Here is a 19421-nt window from a genome sequence, read left to right on the forward strand (position 1 = left end):
CCATGACTCTCATCAAAACAGTATTTTTCACACTCATGTTCCTGTGTAGAATCATGTTGTATTTCCATAGAAGGTCCGCACATCCCAAGGCTCTTGAATCCCCTCTTGGTGTCAATTATGCATTAGCTTAAGAGAGAATGATGCTATGTCAGTAAACATTACATTGCTTAGGAAAGAAGAGGCACAAGGATAAAAGTCCATGAATATTTATTATGGATGACTTTTTTTGGTCTTCAAGTATTTTCTGCTGGTTGAATCCATAGATGTAAAACCTGAGGGTATGGGGGATCAATTGGAAAAGCAGTACACAATTCATATTGTAGAGCCTGATACCATGCCCATGTTTCAGGGATTTGTAGACCATCTGGAATGTATCCTATGCACATAAATGGGAACCATCATATCTTCTTTTGGCCTGGGATCACTCCAATATTTACAGTTATCAAAACTATTTAAGGGTGCTAGGGAAGTAGCTTGAAATGGAGTGCTTGCCTATCATGTAGGAATTCCTGACTTTGATTCCCCAGCATGGTATTGTAACACAGGACTTCAATACTGGCAGTCAATAGGTAGGGAGGGACAGAAAATCAGCAGCTCAGGGTCATCCTCAGCTACATGGGGAGTTTGAAGCCAACCTGGGCTACTTCAGATCTGTCTCAAAAAAAATGATTACAAAGTAACCATTTCATCATAGACAAACAGTATTTAAATAATCACACATCTTTAGTGACTCTTAATATAGAGATAATGGTTCTTACTGTAATCTAGACAGTTCCACACAGTCTCTCCACTCATCTTGACTATAGCAGCCCCCCTCCCCACACCCTGTTCTTTCTCTGCTTCAGTGCTAGGGGCTCTTCTTTAGGCCTGTTGTGTAGACCCGGAAGACCACAGACACAGAAGCTCATGTGCACTGTTCCATCTCTGCTAGCCTTGCCTGTTGTTCAGATCTTAGTCCAGCTGTCCCTTCCTGTGTGAGCTCCACCCTAAACACCACAATAGACTGAGCCTGCTCCATAGTCATACCACGTGGCCATCTGCCATGTTCTAGTCACACCATCTGCATTTACTTAGGTTCTTTAACACTCATGCCTTGCTAGTCCCTAGTGTAAAAAAGGTTCACTCGTGTTCTGCTAGTGACTGGCTGAGCGAGCACTGCGCACAGCCTACACATAACTCTAGAATGAGTTGGAACATGAAGGAATCATGGCTCTGTTGATTGACTGTTCACAGGAGCTGGTGACTATTACTGCAGTGGGAATGACATAACTAACTTCACCAGTGCCTCTGGTGGAATGGAGGAGGCAGCTGAAAGGGGTGCCGTGCTACTGAGGTAAGAGTGACCTTTGTTTGATCCTAGAGGGCTAATCTTTGCTCCCCAACTTCATGTGTCTTTGTGGTGAGCATATGTGTGTACAAGTGCACTTATGTGCATGTGGAGTCTGAGGTGGATGTCAGACATTTTCTTCATCGCTTTATGTCATAGTTCCAGTTTCTGTAGCTGTACTAGGACCAAAAACACTTGGAGAGGAAACTCCTTTTATATTTCCACCTGACAGTCCATCATCAAAGGAAACAAGTGCAGGAACCTGAAGGCAAGAACCAATCCAAAGACCATGGAGGAGTACAGCTCATTGGCTTGCTCCCTCCTGTCTTGCTCAGCCTGCTTTCTTATAACTTTTAGGACTGCCAGTTAGGGGTGAAATCAACCTCAATGGTGTGGGTCCCCTACATCAATCACTAATTGAGAAAATGCACCACAGACTTGCCTAGAGCCCAATATTATAGAAGCACTTTCTCAACTAAGAGGCTCTTTTCCCAAATGGCTCTAGCTTATGTCAAGTTGACCTAAGACTAGCCAGCGTACTCTTTCATTTTGTTCACTGAAACTTGATGTCTCAAACCCACAGTTCACTCACATGCTTGCTCTAGGCTCCCATTCTGAGGCCAATTACAAGTAGGCCTCTACACCCACCCAGAATTTATGGAAATTCTGGGAATTCAAACTCTACCCCAGTCTTCACACTTAGGTGGCAACTGCTTTAACCAATGAGTCATCTCCTCGCCGCCCCCCACATCTGTAAAATGACCACTTGTCCATGTTGATGCACTTAATCATGATTCCCCATAGATTCCCCCATCTCCATCCTGCAGTCTCATAAAGTTGAGTGGAAAGTGTAAGGTGAGGAAGAGGCAGAGGGAGTCTGAGTTCCCACGCAGCAGGGTGAATAGACTGTGTCTGCGGATGCTGGCTGTGCACTGGAAGGAGTCTTGAAAGCTTTTGAAGGAGGGTTGGAGCTTCAACTTCCTATCCCAGTTCTGCCAAGTCTCTCGGTCCCCCTGAGCTGTGATATGCAGTTCTGCATGTAGTCACCCACTGTGATATGTCAGGTCACAGCTGGCCCACAGCCCTGAATTCAGTGACCAAGATGTGAACTGGCCTTAGCCTGTACGAGTCATACTCTGATATTCCACTTGGTGCCATTTATAGGGATCCTGGGCCAATTAGGAGAGGTGTCCCTATAGAGTAATATCATATCAGATTTATACATTTCTTTCTATAGATAGTGGTACCACTTTGGGATATTTAATGATTTTCTATTTCCATTTCTTTAGGGAATTTGTAAACTCTTTTATAGACTTTCCCAAGCCTCTGGTTGCAGTAGTTAACGGCCCAGCTGTAGGAATATCAGTCACCCTTCTGGGACTCTTTGATGCTGTCTATGCATCAGACAAGGTAAGTCTAGTTCCACACAAGCACATTTCAATCCGTCAGTACCTCCATTCTTAATTGTGACTATCCCTCAGTATATTACAAGGGGTTAATGGTTGTGCTGGTTAGTTTTTTTGTCAACTTGCCACAAAAGAGAGTTACTTATAAAGAGGGGAAACTCAACTGGGGAATGTTTCTCCATCAGATTGGCCCTAGGGCATGTTTGTGGTACATTTTCTTCTATAATGTTTGATGTGGGAGGGCCCAGGGCCCAGCCCACTGTGGGCAGTACCACCACTGTGCAGGTAATCTTGGGTTGTGGTAAAAAAAAAAAGCAGGCTGAGCAAGCTATGGGTAGTCAGCCAATAAGCACTGTTTCTCCATGGCTCCTGCCTCTGATTCTTGAGTTCTTGCCTTAACTTCTCTCAATAATGTAACCCAAATAAACCTTTCTTCCCCAACTTGCTTTTGATCAGTGGTTTCTGTTTGCTGTGTTTCACAGCAACAGAAAATAAAACAAGACAGCAGTAGAATGTAGTCATTTAGATAGTTCTTAAAGACTTATCTAACTTGACAATTTGTGTTTGTCCTTCATTGTTCATTACTTGTTCTAAACACCAGTATTGCGAACATTGTCCCAACTCTAACGGTTCTGTATTTTAATCAGACTACATAGCTGTTCAGTTTTCAGTTTTCATATTACTCAAAAGTTATCGGGAGATGACTGACAGCTTGCAGGATTGCTTGATCTTCTTTTCCTACTTCAGGAAGCCTAGTATTTAGGCTTCTAGAAAGAGAAAGGACTTTGGTCAATCACTGCTCTCCTTCCTTTTTAGATAAGAAAACTAAAGCCTGAGAAATTTGAGCCCTCAACACAGTTCAGCTTTGTGTTCACCACTGTGTTTAACATGTGTGTTTGTGAGTTTATGTGTTTGTGCGTGCGTGTGTGTGTGTGTGTGTGTGTGTGTGTTGTGAATGGGGTAGAGAGAGAGAGAAAGGGGGAGTCTCAGTATGTCACATTGCTGGCCTAGAACTGACTATGTAGATAGACCAGGCTGGCCTCGAACTGACAGAAATACTCTTGTCTCTGCCTCCAGAAGCTGGGATTAAAGGTGGATGCCGCCATGCCTAACTTGTATTTTTGTCTTATTTTTTTCTTACCGTAGTATTTTTCTGCAGTGACCAAACTTAAAATTTCTGAAAATATAGAAACTACAAAAAAAAAAAAGATTAGTTTAAAAAACAAAAAACATACCCATGGGAGATGGATGTGTTGATTAGTAAACTAGAAGGGAAATGCTCTGTGCTGGACCATTTGAGAAAAGCTAATCTGTAGGATGATGGATGGGGGTGGGAGGATTAGGGACATATAGTTCAGAGGATACACAGTGGCAGATACATGGTGCCAAAGCTTCTAAATTACAGTGTGGGGACTGTAGTCAATCATAGTGGAATTTATACAAGAACTTTGGCTAATGAATAGACAATTGGTATACCTGGCTATGAATATATGAGCTTATTGGTTTCACTAGAGCAGCAGTTTTACTGTGTTTGTGTGTGTATATACCTACCTTAAATATGCATGAGCATGCTTGTCATCTATACCACCAATATTGAAAGTAACTCTAGAATCTGAAGCCAGACAGAAGAACTCTAGGGCAAAATCAAGACAAATGGAAGATTGAGAAAACAATATTTCAACTCATCCAACCAAAGCTGGTCACTCCAAAATATTTTTAAAGTCAATCTGTAAAGCAATCGATCAAGAATCAAGTACAAAAACTAGTAGTGAGGAGAAATAAATATCATACAAGAATGAAACATAATGGCTCTTTAAACCATGAAAGAGAGCATTAAAAATAGCCTGCTTGTCTAGGGGTTGAGCAAGAGACCTTAGCTAGTGAAGGTACTTGCTCCTCATATGTCAACTGTCTTTAGATTTTCTACTGCTGTGATAAAAGCCCATGCCAAAGCAAGTTGGGTAGGAAAGGCTTACAGTTCAACATCACAGTCCATCACTGAAGGAAGTCAAGACAGGAACTCCAACAGGGTAAGAACCAGGCAGCAGGAGTTGAAGCAGAGGCCATGGAAGAGTGCTGCTTACTAGCCTGTTCTTCATGGCTTGCTCACCCTGCTTTCTTATACCATTCAGGACCATCAGCCAAGAGGTGACACCACTCTCTGTGGGGTTACCTCTTCCACATCAATCATCAATCAAGGCATTAATCTACAGAGTTGCCTACAGGCCAACCTTACGAGAGCTTTTTCTCAAGTGCAGTTCTGTCTCCTCAGGTAACTCTAGCTCGGATCAAGTTAATATAAAACTAGTCCTCACAACAACCTAAATTCAATGCCTGCACTGCACATAATGGAAGGAGAAAAAGAACTGCAGCAAATTGAACTCTGGCCTTCATCCATAGAAATGTGCATGCTCCCATGCATATATACATGTAAATAAATAAATAAATAAATAAATAAATAAATGGAACTTAATGCTTTTGTAATGCAAAGAGAAACTGTATATGTGGTAGAGGGATACAATTCAGGACTTAGGAAGAAGAACTAGACCATCAAGAACTCAAGGTCAATTTTGGCTATCTAACAAGGCTAGCATGGACTACATAAGATCTTTTCCCACATCCTTCCTCATCTCTACCTCCAAAAGGCCAGGAGGGTATGATAACTCATCCCTATAATCCCAACACTCTTCTAAGAGGCTGAGGCAAGAGAACTACTTTACGTTAGAGTCCAGCCTATGCTACATTTGATAAGGATCCTTTATCTAAAACATTGTTTTTATTTAAAAGGAAAGTTGAACCACAAACTAGTAAAAATCCTTTGCATAATACTTAATCGTAACCTGTGTCTATAAAGAATCCTTACAATTCAAATATAAGAAGGCAAATAATTTCCTTTTTTAAATAGTGGAAAATGCCAGATGGTGATGGTACACACCTTTAATCCCAGCACTCAGAAGGCAAAGACAGATGGTTCTCGGTGAGTTCAAGGCCTACCTGGTCTACAGAGAAAGTTCCAATACAGCAAGGGCTACATAGAAAAACCCTGTCTCAAAAATAATAAACAAACAAATTAGTGGGGAATATGTTAACAGTTACTTTACCCAAGATGCTACTACACACAGCCAGAAGTAGACATAAACATTCTCAACATCATTAGTCATAAAGGCCATATTATCAAGTGCCGTGAATGTATACAGTAGGTTAAAACTAGTGTTCAGATGTCAACCCACTGGAGGAATGATTCCCTGATGGAGAAGAATCCCATCCAGGCAGGGTGTCTCCTGTCTGTAATTTCACATTTGCTAAAGCAGCTATGGTGTCTCCCCAATACCTGCACTGAAGTGTGTAATTTCATATGATTTGTATATGTAATCTCACAATTGCATCTCATGTTGGTCAGGAAGATGACTTCTCATTAAGCTGTGTAATTTTGATATATAGAAAGTATATTTGGATATGTTTTATAACTAGATCTACTTTCCCACAGGGACTGTAAAACACAAGCCAGCTCTGTTCCTTTTACTCAAAGTATACACAATTAACTCATTTTCACCTCAGAGCAAGTTCAAACATGACTAAATATTTCTGTATATGGATCATAAGTTAAAAACTTTACAGCTATGCACACAGTCAGAGTTGCAGATGTCTAAGCAAAGTTACTAACACAGAGCAACCTAAAAACCATGCCAATCCTTCTTATGCCAAGTATGACTGATAAGACCCGACTCTCTGTGCAGATCTCTCTGCGGCTTGTCTCACCCAGGCACTGTGTCCCCAACCCCTTGTCAGTCTGAAACCTTGAAACCTTGAGGTGCCATGGTATATGGTAAATGGCTTGTCTCCTTATCGTTTACCTAAGGAGTGTGTATGACCAATGAGATGTAATTATTGTAACCTTATTCTTTTTCCTTAAGCCTCCTGTTTTTAAAAAAATGTATTTAAGCTAAGCGAGAGAAGCATGGAAGAATTGGAACAGTGAATTAAAACAAAGGAAAACTAGAAGCCACACAGGTAGAATTAGAGCCAACAGAACATAAAAAACATGACCCTCAGATCGTGTGTATGAGTGTTTACCCCTCAAATAGAAAGGATAAGCTCAGCTTTGCTTCCTTATGGATTTCTTCCTTGCACCATGGAAGAGCTGGACTCTGAGGCTACTGATAATATGTGAACTGAAAACATATGAGACAGCACTATGTTCATAGTGATGTGTGTGGGCTACAGGGACTTCTCCTAGGGAAGCTGAATAAGGGCATGGACAAAGTAGAGCTCTCCTGTCTCAGTATGGGGTGTTGATGCATGGCTACTCTACTCACATCTACTTCTTTTTTAGTAAAACAAATCCAAAAAGAATTTTTCAGCTTTGTTGAGGTATTATTGAAAATGGGGAATTTTATATATTATATCAAGTAAGTCTGTGGTTGTGACTGGCCCTACTGATAATGGCCACAATGCTGGAAACATTAGTAAAAGCGTTAACTGGATATAGGGCAACAAGTGACACCACGTACATATGGGAAGAGCAGCAGTGATGAGAAAGAGGCCACCAATGTGCAGTGCATGAGCGACTCCCAAACCTTATGCCAAGGGACAGGAGCAAGAAACAAAGATCTATTGTATATAGGATTCCATGCATGTGACCTTCTAAAAAAAATGGCTGGAGGGAGAGACAGCAGGGACAGAGAGGAGATAGTGATGTGTAGGAAGGGCTTGACCACAGGGGCCATAACGGGACTTTTGGTGTACGAAATATTTTCTCAGCTGAAATTGATGGTGACAACATAATTTACATATTTACAAAACCCCACTTATAACATACTAGAAATGAATTGTGTATTCATAGTATAACACATAATTTTAATTTAAATGTCCTCACCAATTAGGAATACTGAGCTAGACACAGTCATACATTCCTGTAATCTCTGCAGTCAAGAGGCTGAGGCATGAGATGGTTAAGTGCTAGGCCAGACTGTGAATTTAAGATTAAATAGTAATTACATAACTTTGTCAGAGTTGAATTATAGACTAACATCTATATACCTTAATGCTTTTCTGTTCTTCCTTAATCCCAACTAGGCAACATTTCATACTCCGTTTAGCCACCTCGGCCAGAGCCCAGAAGCATGCTCGTCTTACACATTTCCGATGATAATGGGCTCAGCAAAGGTAACTTAGAAAAAACTTAAAATGCAGTGTGTTGCCTTTGTTGCCAAGGCAATCTGTACTCTGTCTTCTTTCCCTGGGGCAAAGTTTGCAGGATGACTATTTACTCTGCAACATGGAAAACCCAGACCAAGGGGAAAACCGATGTAAGGGAAGGGTCAGGATATTTGCTCTGCAGTTCATGATGCAGGGACCATGTCTGACAGTTGGTGACCTAGAGCTGGAGCACTGGAGGCAGCAGAAGACCTTGTCTTCCACAGCTGTGTGACAGTCCTTGTAGGCCCAGGACTAGGAAGTCTTTACAGATGTGATCAGCTCAAAACCACCAAACTGTGTGGATGAGCAACATCCTCTGAGATAACATGGTGACATCTTCTCTTTGGAGCCATCTGAATTCCAGAAGTCGCCAGCTTTTAGCAGCTCCATAGTCATAGCCACTGTGACTCCCAGTCAGAGCTGCCTTTTACCAGTTATTGTGCTGTGTGTTGAGACGCCCAAGGTAGCCCACTGACTGCTCAGGTCTAGCTAGCTCTGTGTTTGTACACATTTACTTTTCCTCTGTGGAGTAACTCCAAGGACATGAAGAAAGGACTGGAGAGGAAGGACAGAGGGAAGGGCTTAGCAGACATTGGTTGCCATCTCTGTATGGTAAGGGAGCCTATTTGGTGACTATTAGACTTTTTTTTTTGTGGATGCCCCCACATATATATACATAGATAGTACAGGGGCATACAAACTTTAACTTCACCGTGCTGTCGTCATAGAGCTGGGGTTATTAATCAGTTAAACTTTGAAAAGTTGAGCAGAACTAGCTCTTCAGAGTTAGACAGTTAGACCTTTGGAATTTATTTATGTGTCTCGACTATAGAAAGAACATTTGCTCATTGGCTTTGTTTTTTATTGAAGTGCAATGAAAACTCTCCCCATGTCCCTTCATTCCCACTGAAGTAATCTGAGTACCTGTGCAGGGGAAGAAGACATTCAGAGTCAACCATTACAACAGCCAGTAAGGGAATGGATTCTGAATACCTCAAAGGTTGACCCTATGGATGCAATTGTTCTACCCTACTCCTTTTTGTCATCATTTACAGTGTTTCATAGCTACTAGGGGTTCAGGCCTTTTCTGCCCTGGGCTTCCCATTCTTGCCTCTCCAATGCAGATCTTTGCAGAAGAAGCTGCCGTTCTAACTTCTAGAGAGGCAGAACCAGTTATGGTCTCAACTGTTTGAAAACCTTTGTCCAGTGTGGTCATTGGCTTGCCTGTTCCTGTGAAAGACAGGCAACCTTAAGAGCCATGAGTACATCTGCATCTCCCAGTAGCTGGCTGTTCTGAAGTCAGCTGAAGCCTTGCTATATTAAGCTGGGGTCACATCTTGCTTTGCATTGCAGGCAACTGAGATGCTTCTCTTTGGGAAGAAGCTCACAGCAAGAGAGGCTTGTGCTCAAGGCCTCGTCACTGAAGTTTTTCCTGACAGCACTTTTGAGAAAGAAATCTGGACCAGGCTGAAAGCGTATGCGAAGCTCCCACCAAACGTTAGTAGTTGGTTTTTACTTGTGTGAATGTGGAAATCATTTCCCAAGGGGAAAATGCGCCTTAGGAGGACGCATGCTAAGAAGACAAGACATGTCTTCAGTTGGCTTTAAGCACCTCTGGATTTTGTTAAGAGTTACTATAATGTTGGGAATAGTGATTCTTTTTTTCAAAGAGAACTTACCAAATAGACATTTCATTTCCATGCTACAAGGTCAAATGGGAAATGCTTCATAAGGATGACTCCAGAAGGATGCCAGTAGACACCCAGCTTTTTTATTTTGGGATTCAGGTGGGAGGTGAGGAGGTTGAGTATATTTAGGGGACCCCACTCTATAGCACATCAATTTGTATAGGTAGTAGCTTGTGGCTGATTGTTCTTACATCCTTGCTGTTGAGTGTGTTATCCTGGAACCAGAAGATTTGTATCTATCTAGGGCTGTTTAGAAATGTATAATAACAGAGCTTTCTGTGTACCTTAAATAATAGAATCATCTCTGTGTACCTTAAAGGTAAACCCGATTATACATGTCTTAGTAAAATCTAAAAGCATGAGTTCATTACGGCAGATGGCAGTAATGGACTGATCCTGTTCCTGTTGGAATAATTTCTTGTTGGTTTTGTTCCATCAGTCCATGAGAATTTCCAAACAGTTGATCAGAAAAAATGAGAAAGAAAAGCTCCACGCAGTTAATGCTGAAGAGTGCACTACCCTCAAAGAAAGGTGGCTGTCCGAGGAATGCATCAATGCTATCATGAGCTTCATGTCCAGAAAATCAAAGCTGTGATGCCCACCCCCGCAATTAGACTTCTCAAAGGAAGGATGTGCCGTGAGTTTCAGTTTCTGGTGTATGAACAACACCCTTCACTGTGCCTTTACCTTGACTAACACAGCAATTGTAATGAGAAGGCCTCACAGCGCTGACAAATAAAAATTTTCATACCTCAAGCCTTAAGAGTTCATGAAAGTTTTTGGTGATAGAAAGTCGTACATTGCTCGACATGAATGTATGAACCCTAAGACAGCGTATTTGGGGACCTGTTCTGAAAAATGTCTAGAGCCTGACATTCTGAGTTCACATCTCTGACACTATGGTAACAGTTTACCATCCACACATAGTGACTGAGTAAATTGGGCCAAACACCAACAGTCTTTGGATCACCAACTTGAGGTATTCTTTGATTACATTTTCTTTTTCAACCATCTGGCAAAGGAGAAGAAAAAAAAATCTTCAATGCCACTTGTCTTAGTTAGGGTTCCAATTGCTGTGAAGAGACACCATGACCACAACAACTCGTATAATGGAAAGCATTTAATTGGGGCTGGTTTATAGTTCAGTGGTTTAGTCGATTGTCATCATTGGAAGGAAGCATGGTGGCATGCAAGCAGACATGGTGCTAGAGAAGTAGCTGAGAGTTCTATATCCAAATCTGCAGGCAGCAGATGATTACAGAGCAATTTCCCTGATGAACATAGAGGCACAAGTTCTTAGCTAAATACTTGCAAACACATTTGAGGAAAACATTATGAAGATTACATCATGTAGAGTTCATCTTGGATATATAGGATGGTTCGACATACATAGATGGATAAATGCAATATAGCATATAATTAAACTTAAGGAAAGACCACATGATCTGGACAGATGCAGAAAAAAACAATGATAAAGCTCAACATGCTTTCATGGCAAAAGTGCTGGAGAAGTGAAGATTGGATGGAATATACTTCAAAGTAATGAACACCATGTACAATAACCTGTCCCCAATATTATCCTACATGGGGAAATGAAAGTCACTTTCTAAAACAATCAAGAATGAGACAAGGATATCCATTACCACCTCTCTTATTCAGTGTAGTGCTCCAATAAAAAGGATGAAATTAGAAAAGAAAGAATCAAATTATTCCTATTTTCAAAAGATATGGATACATAATTAAAAGATCCTTTATCCTCTACCAGAAACAGCTCAGACTTATAAACAATACAAGTACATTTGAAGGATACAAAATCAACATATAACAACCAGCAGTCTTCACACAGAAAACTACATTACAAAAAGTATAGCATCTGAAATAGTGGGGGGAAATTAAATAATTATTCTAGTTTGCTTTTCTACTACTGTGCTGAGCACCATAGCCAAAGGCAACTTAGTGGTAGAAAGAATTGTTTCAGTTTACATTACAAAATCACGGTCCATCATGAACCAAAATCAGACCAGTATGCAAGCAGAAACTGATGCTCACCTCTCAAACATCAAGCAGAAGGCAGGGAACACATTGGGAACTGTACCAATCTGTTAAAAACTCCACCACCAGTGATATACCTCCTCCAACAAGGCCACTCTTCTTCATCTTTCCCAAACAGTTTCACCAACTAGGATCCAAGTATTCAAATACAGGGGTATGTGGAGGCCATTCTGTTGTGGAATATCATCTTAACTATGTAAAGATTGTTGTATTGTTTATGCTGCATTTGTTTAGTGATGTAAGGAGGTGTGTTTAATTATGTAAGGATGTACTGCATTTGTTTCACCTTGCCAGCCTAAGGCATCTGATTGGTCTAATAAAGAGCTGAAAGCCCAATAACTAGGCAGAGAAAGGCTAGGCAGGGCTGGTGGGTAGAGAGAATAAGTATGAGGAGAAATCTAGAGAGAGAGAGAGAGAGGGAAGAACAAGAGAAGAGAGGAGAGAAGGAAGGATATAACTTGGTCCAGAAGCCAGGCCAGCCAGACATGAGAGGCAGTGAAAGTAAGGTATACAGAAGGAAGCCCCAAGGCAAAGGTAGATAAAGAGAAACCGGAAATTTAAGTTAGAAGAGCTATCCAGAACCAAGCCTAAGCTAGGTGGAGCATCAAATCTAATAATCAGAATCTGCGTCATGATTTGGGAGCTGATTGGTGGCCCGAAAGAAAAAGCCTGGTACACCATTCTCAGCAAACCAGCACAAAACTATAGCTACCATTCTCATTCTTTAAATTATATTGGAACAGAGTGAATATTAAACTTTGTATAAATAAGAAAAATGGATGATTAGGGGAGAAGTCTATTTCTTCGAAAGTAACGAATAATACGTGCAATTTTTCTAGAGAAGGATACCTGAGGGAAATTTCTTTGCTACCAAAAAGTAGTTGAGGGTAATCATTGAGTATAAGTTGTGCACATAAGTTGTGCTGTGATGTTAGACCCGGATGCACAGGCTAGGCAGAAAAAAAGTAGAGACAAAGAGAAAACAAGTTGATTCTGAAAAAAAAATGCTTAATAATTGTGTTACCAGAATTTCAGATTCTAACTGATGGCTGCTGTCCGAAAAACCTTGAAGTCAGACAGAATCAGAAAGAAAGAGAATTACTACTGGTGTCGTGAGGCAGTAGAGCTAGTTAGAAAACACAGGGCTAAGGGAGAGAACCCTCTCAAGCCCCTGGTTCTAATTCCATCTCAGGGCTGACACCTGGAGCTTCTACATAATAAGCTCCACACCCTGGAAAAGGAGCTGTGCTGGCCTTTCCTAGAGCATCGCAAACAGACTGTTTGACAAGGCCGACAGCCTAAGTCCACACTCCTGTGATCTAGGTATTACTAAGGACCCCACTGATCATTTTTCTCTTTACTACTACCCCCTTCTCGAGCTTCAAGCATGCACAGAGCACCTGCAAACAGTCTCCTATTCAAGGGCAGAATCCTGTAGAAAACACAGGGATTCCAGCAGCATGCACTGTCCCTGACCACTAATCTCAGCTACAGCTGATTAGCCTCATAGTCCCTGGGTCACACACAGCTGCTGCTGAGGCATAGACATAACATCCCTCTCCCGATGTAGGCACTTGACTCCATCCGAGTCCTCTTGTCTTCCTGCTTCATTCCCACATCCTGCAAATGAGTCTGAGGGACACTCTTCTGTCTCCTGAGTAGAGGACCCTGAGTCATGAAGGAGCTCCCTTGTCTCTCGAGCAGATGAGCACCCTGCATCCTTGAGGAAGATCATCAGGTCACCCAGTTAGCTGCATCCGTTCATTCCTGCTGCCAGTGACAGGCACTGAGGAAAACAGCAGAGTCCCTCCTGCCTCAGATCTCCATCTTCAGGCGTATAACAGCACAAAGGGGATTTAGGAGACAAATGGGGGCTACATTAAGACAATGGTCAAGAGCCCCTCACAAGGGAGGGATCTTATTCCCAATGACTCTGTTTTCTTCCTCATCAAGATCAATTAGTCCTTGACCTCTGAGTACCAGTGTTAAAGACACATTCAATTTTTGCAACAGAATACATTTGAGATGTAAAAGGAAGGGGGCATTACCAAGGTCCCTCTTTCTACTAGGACACCCTGTGGAGGAGGTGGTTGTTAAAGATGAAGCAAAAGAAAAGCATATTGCATACACTGTAATCACAGAAAGGCTGAACAATCCCGATTTAGAGCCCAACCTTGGCTGTGTGGCAGGACCCTGATTTAACAAGAAGTGGGGAAGAGGAAGAAGAGGATGAAGGAGACAGAAAGGACAAGATTAAGAGGGATAGACCGGACACATCACAAGAGGATGGCTGCGGCACAAGGAGGTTTGGGGCCAGTGTACGGTACAGAGTAGAACTAAGCCTTAAAACAAAAAATACAAAACAAAAAAGTGCCATTTTGACGTTAAAATATCTGCACCTGAGAATATCAATTGATCTTGAATTCAAGCTTTTTTTTTTTTTTTGAGAGTTTTTCTATCACATCTTTTCAGTATCTTAAATTTAGAATTAACATCTCTGTTGGTTAATCTTGATTGTCAGCTTGATTGGATTGGGAATCAACTAAGAAATAAACCATTTGCTAGGTCTGTACGGGTATTTCCAGAATGGATTATATGACAAAGTCCCACATCCCTAGAAGGAAGCACCTTCCTATAGACCTTCCCTTGGATGCCTCAGCTATGGGAGGGGCCTAGGTTAAACTATTGCTTCTTTACCTGCTCTCCTTTGCCCCCTGCTGGTGAGTGGACTGTATCTACTCTGTTGCTGCTGCCCTAGTCCACTTGAGTAGATAGAATCCAGCTTATCTTCCACTGATAATGAAGACTAGGGACTCTACATGAATCCTCCTGACCTTCATCACTAGATGGAACTCCTGAGGCCATGTCCCTCATCGGATGAGCAGCTACTGAGCTCTAAGCCTCTCCAGTGCACATTCAGCCATTTTGGACTACCCAGTTTGCATTCTATTTGACAATCTAATTAATCCCACTTGTAATATTCTTTCTATCAGTTCTGTTTTCTAGAGAACCCAAATACAATATTGCATTCATTTATCTAAATTCAGTCTTACATAGAGTAGTTTTCTTAGCATTAAAATAATAGGCGATTTCAATTTTGATACTTTTACATTTTCTAACTTTTACAAAAAGATTGTATCCCTGAAACACCTCATGTTTTTATTGAAATTTTGGTTATTGACTCTTCTCACTCACAAGAATAATTAACAGAGAACTTAACCGATTTGATAATGATCTTGAGCTCCCACATCACAGAGTCACTAATTCTGAGACCTTGAACATGAAACCTTGAACTCTACTTAAACTCTGGGCTTCAATTTCATGTCAGCAAAATAACAAAAACAGTGTACTCTGGAAAACAGTGGATCATTGATGAATCTGAGTTTAACTTGCTGAACTTCAGCATTACTGAACTCTGGTTAATGCTGTTATATAGCAAAGATGAGAACCCACAATACAAAATCCACATCGTGTAGCATCCTGGAACTGATACAGATGGAAATGTAGTGTCCTCTGTATTGCAAGAGGAGCAAGGATCTGAAGTTCATAGCCAACTCATCAAACCTCAACTTTACTCCAGTGTCCTTTGCTAATACCTGGAACCCAAGAGTGATCAATAAATGGGGACATGATTTACAAATGAATGAATGAATGAATGTTGCCAATATGCCAACCTTGTCAGTGCTGGCAGCACCTCCTTGAAGCAGGTACCTGTGTGTGGCAGATGAATAGCGATGTCAGTTCACATGAATCATGTTAATGAGTTATTTGTCCTATTGGTTCATGATTGATAGCAATCCTTTAATACATTATTTCCATCTGGCCTCCCATGAGATCTCGTTGCACCGTGTCATTAGACTTATGAAGATTGTCTTCAGTAATAATTGGGCTTAAGATCTTGAGGGATATGATGTGAGTGTTGACTTTCACACAAAACTCTACAAGTACTTAGAATTTTTTTTAAAAAAAATACTTATCAAAGTAAAATTAGTAATAGACTATGCCACTGAGTGGATGGGTCTGTGAATTTTCTATCAGTTAACTCATTAATTTAACATGACTTGAGTCAATTACCAGAACTGAAAAAGAAACTATTGGGTAAGAGAAGTTATACTTCAGTTGGGGACCCGAGTCATGTCTCTGGAGCTTCCCTGTGCAGATTAGCATAATGCAGAAAAGGGAATCCTGATGCAGGCAGGAAAACTTGAGGAGTCAAGTACACAGTGCCAAGCCTGTGTTGCATGAAATCAAACTTACCGGATTTGATAATATGAAGCAGCCATCATCTTCATCCTGTATATTGTGTAAGTTCGCATACTAGACTGGAAAGATGGATACAAGCCACTGCCTGAGAAATTATTTTCTTAAAAGCCAAAAGGAAAATATAGGAAATAAGAAAAAAAGAAGAAAGAATATCTCTAATTTTAAAAAGGCATAATGCAGGAACCACAGTAAACTGAGAAAATAAAAGATGTCAGTAAAGTGGAAAACAGATTAGTGGAAGTTAGCTAATATGAAAAAAACATCAAAATGATATTAGAAATTTTAAAACAACTACACGAACTGGGGTGGGTATCTCATCATCACTGTATGCACAGAGTAAAAGATAAAGACATTGGTTGAGACAGACAAGATATTTAAAGAACTCCCAACTAAAACTATCTCAAACATGATGAAAGATATATGTTCACACATCTATGAAACTCAGCAACCCCCAAACCACCTACACTCTAAGAACATAAAGCTTACATCAAAGCCAAACTGCTGAAGGACAAAGACAGAGGGGGAAAAATCGTAGCTTGGATATATGTAACCTCAGCACTTGGGAGGGTGAGGTACTAGGATGGCAAGATACCAACCAGCCTGGGTAACATAGATTCTGGCTGGAACAGAGATATCTTAGAAGAAAAAAAAGTCTTAGAAAAAATTGCAGCAAGAAGATGTGTATGGCCAGGGAGGAACAACTCAAAATTATTCAGTAGAGTGCATGGAGGAGTCATCCAAACTCAAGCCAGGAATGCAAAAGAGTCTTTCAAGTGCTGACCATAAAAAAAAAAAAAAGATTTGCATGTAGTAGAATAGCATTTGGTCTGGTATATGTGGAGTCCCCAGACAAAGGAAAAGAAACAGAAACCAGTGCTAGGGTGCCGGGCCAGTCTATACATCTTAGTCCAACAGGATGGTATTATAATTACCTGTCATTAGTGTTGGCTGTTCCCATCATGCGACTGATGTCTTGGGCAGAAAGGGGGAATAAATTCTATACCAACATTAGGAAACATAATCTCCCCAATTTCAGAATTGTCTGTCCCTCCAATCTATCTGAACTCATCAATATTCCATTAACATTTGCTCATAGATGAGTTGCCTAAAACTTGTGATTCATACTGAGAACACTCACACTTACCCCTTGAGTATTTTAGCTTTGTAATAAAAGTTCTCTCCAAATTCCATACACTGTGTCCTCTATGAGTCCGTCCTCTGACAATAGAATCATACAAATGTTGAGCAGAGGTATGTTGACAGAGGTTTCTGTCCTGCCCAGTCACGATGCCATTCAGTCCCAAAGAAACACATAGAGGTCTACATTAATTATAAATTGGTTGGCCTGTTAGTTCAGGGTTTCTTATTAACTCACTCTTATATCTTACATTAAGGCATAATTCTTGCCAGTGTTGCCACGTAGCTTGGTACCTTTATCAGTGAGGCATTCTCATACTGCTTCTTCTGTATCTGGGTTACAACTGCAGACTGAGTCTTTTCACTGAGTTCTCCTATGCTGGTTGTTCCACCTATACTTCCTGCCTGGTCACCCTGCCTAGACTTCCTGACTGGCTACAATATAACTGAGGAATTGTTACAGGATACAGGACTATTGTCCCACAGCACTTCCACCTTTAAAAAAAAAAACAAACAAACAAGAAGAACTCTTAATATAATATCCTTTGTTTAGTTTTCCCCCTGACCATTATTCATGAAAACTTTTTTTTTTTTTGGCTGTTCTCCAACTTTATTTGAGATTCAGTAGGTTAGTTCTCATCCACATTGACTGTCTGTAGATTTTTGAATGTGGTAACAGGCACGTAAGTTACCAATGTGTAGAGTTTGTTTGGTGAGTCCTCATCCTCATTACGTTTTCTGGACAAACGTACCCGGATACGATATGGAACATTCCTTATTCCTTTGGCCCAGACGGCTTTATTGAGCCTGGTATCAATCCGCACATCTGGAGTCCCCATCTCCTTCATGGCAAATTTCCGGATTTCTTTAAGTGCCCTAGGAGCACGCTTCTTAAAGCCCACGCCATGGATGCGCTTGTGAATGTTGATGGTGTATTCTTGGGTCACCACCTCGTTGATGGCAGAACGGCCCTTCTTCTTCTCGCCACCCTTCTTTGCGGGAGCCATTCTGCCGGGCCCAAGCTGGAAAGGGCTCATGAAAACTTTTAACCAACATTTTATACAAAGGAAAATATCCACAGTCCATTTTGCGGGAATGTGAGCATAGTTTGCCAGGCTAATTCCTGCTGATTTGGGGTGCTGATAATCTTATAGGGGCCTAAAGAAAATTTAAGATTATGGTCAAGTCTTGACTTGAAAATTTTGTGTGAGGCTTGATCATCTCAGCCAGCAGTCTTGAAACTATTCTGGATGTAGAACTCAGAAGAAACTTCAACAGAGGTTCTCTGAAATGTTAGACCATCTGGTCCATCAACACCTATTGGAGGTTTCTCAGGGGTAGTCTTCCTTGAGCAAACCTGATTTTTCTTAATCCAGAATGAATCCACTGCCTCTCAATTACTGATCTTGGTCTATTGATAAAAATTGAAGGTCAGTTTTGTTAATTGTCTATGTCTACTCTTGACTAAGGTATTGTGTGTGCCAGTCATTTAAAAATGTAATGTATAATTAAGAAATATAGGTTAATAGAGAGTCATCTATAATAGTCAAGCTTGTAATCAGGTTAGTTAGGTTTGCTAGATATATAGAAATATATTTTAGATAGTCTCCAAACCTTTCACAAACCTACAGAATGTGGTGTTTAAAATGTTATAAGAACTTAGAACTTTTCATGACAATGAGACACATCTGCTCCTGGTAGCACCAGTTACTTTAGGTGAAAGATGGGCATCAAAGAGACTCCTCATGGACTTTATTAGCCATTTGGGCAAGGAACTGCTCTTGCCTGAACTGTTTGACTGGACATGCAGGACCCACAGAAAAATGACTGCTGAAATTTCCTAAAGGTAAGACAATCCTTCAGGGTTCCTGCTTCATAAAAGAGTCTGCAAGACATTCTTCAGGACACAGAAAAAAAGTGACTGACAACTGCCAATATAGGCAGAACTGTCTTGAAATTTCCTGCTTCATGAAAAAGTCTGCTGGATACTATGGGCCTATAAGCCAAGGATGGATGCCCCAATGATACACAAGAATTTTGGATGACTGTCTAGGCATCAAGATGTCTTTGCCAAGTGCTTACAATGCACTTCCTGTTAACTTAGGTAATATTATATCCTTCTGGAGTATTTAATGGAGTTGAAGGATAGTTATAGGTTTTTTAGTTATGATAAAAGATAAAGTAGTATAAATATTGTAAGTGTAATTCTTGCTTGATAACTGTTTTGTTATATGTAATTTTACTATGTTAAAGTTAAAGACATTCTTTTTAATTAAACAGAAAAGGGGTAATGGTGTGGGAAGTCCTTCTGTATATGTGTTGCTTTTATTTGTTAATGACTAAGAAATC

General features: G+C 40.7%; 3 protein-coding genes across 5 annotated transcripts in view; 2 read left to right on the forward strand and 1 right to left on the reverse strand.

Moving 5' to 3' along the window:
* LOC142848191 (enoyl-CoA delta isomerase 2) overlaps positions 1-10376 on the forward strand; it is a 50164-nt gene extending 39788 nt beyond the window's left edge. For all 3 annotated transcript variants that reach the window (XM_075969908.1, XM_075969905.1, XM_075969906.1), the window contains exons 6-10: positions 1234-1333; positions 2617-2737; positions 7810-7899; positions 9286-9429; positions 10060-10376. In XM_075969908.1, coding sequence (XP_075826023.1) covers positions 1234-1333; positions 2617-2737; positions 7810-7899; positions 9286-9429; positions 10060-10215 — 611 coding nt within the window. In that variant the 3' untranslated portion in view covers positions 10216-10376. The remainder of the gene's footprint in view (positions 1-1233; positions 1334-2616; positions 2738-7809; positions 7900-9285; positions 9430-10059) is intronic.
* The window catches only part of LOC142848192 (enoyl-CoA delta isomerase 2-like), a 51462-nt gene that overhangs the window by 8743 nt on the left and 23298 nt on the right, over positions 1-19421 (forward strand). The window lies entirely within an intron of this gene.
* LOC142848779 (large ribosomal subunit protein eL31-like) lies at positions 17661-18099 on the reverse strand. The gene has a single exon (XM_075970955.1). It carries the CDS (start codon positions 18077-18079, stop codon positions 17702-17704), a length of 378 nt encoding a protein of 125 aa, XP_075827070.1. The 5' UTR covers positions 18080-18099; the 3' UTR covers positions 17661-17701.

Source organism: Microtus pennsylvanicus, chromosome 4 (genome assembly GCF_037038515.1).
Source record: "Microtus pennsylvanicus isolate mMicPen1 chromosome 4, mMicPen1.hap1, whole genome shotgun sequence".
Lineage (NCBI taxonomy): Eukaryota > Metazoa > Chordata > Mammalia > Rodentia > Cricetidae > Microtus > Microtus pennsylvanicus.

Bases quoted from the DNA above. Each gene is read 5' to 3' on its own strand.
- LOC142848779 (XM_075970955.1), bottom strand. From the start codon at position 18,079: ATGGCTCCCGCAAAGAAGGGTGGCGAGAAGAAGAAGGGCCGTTCTGCC.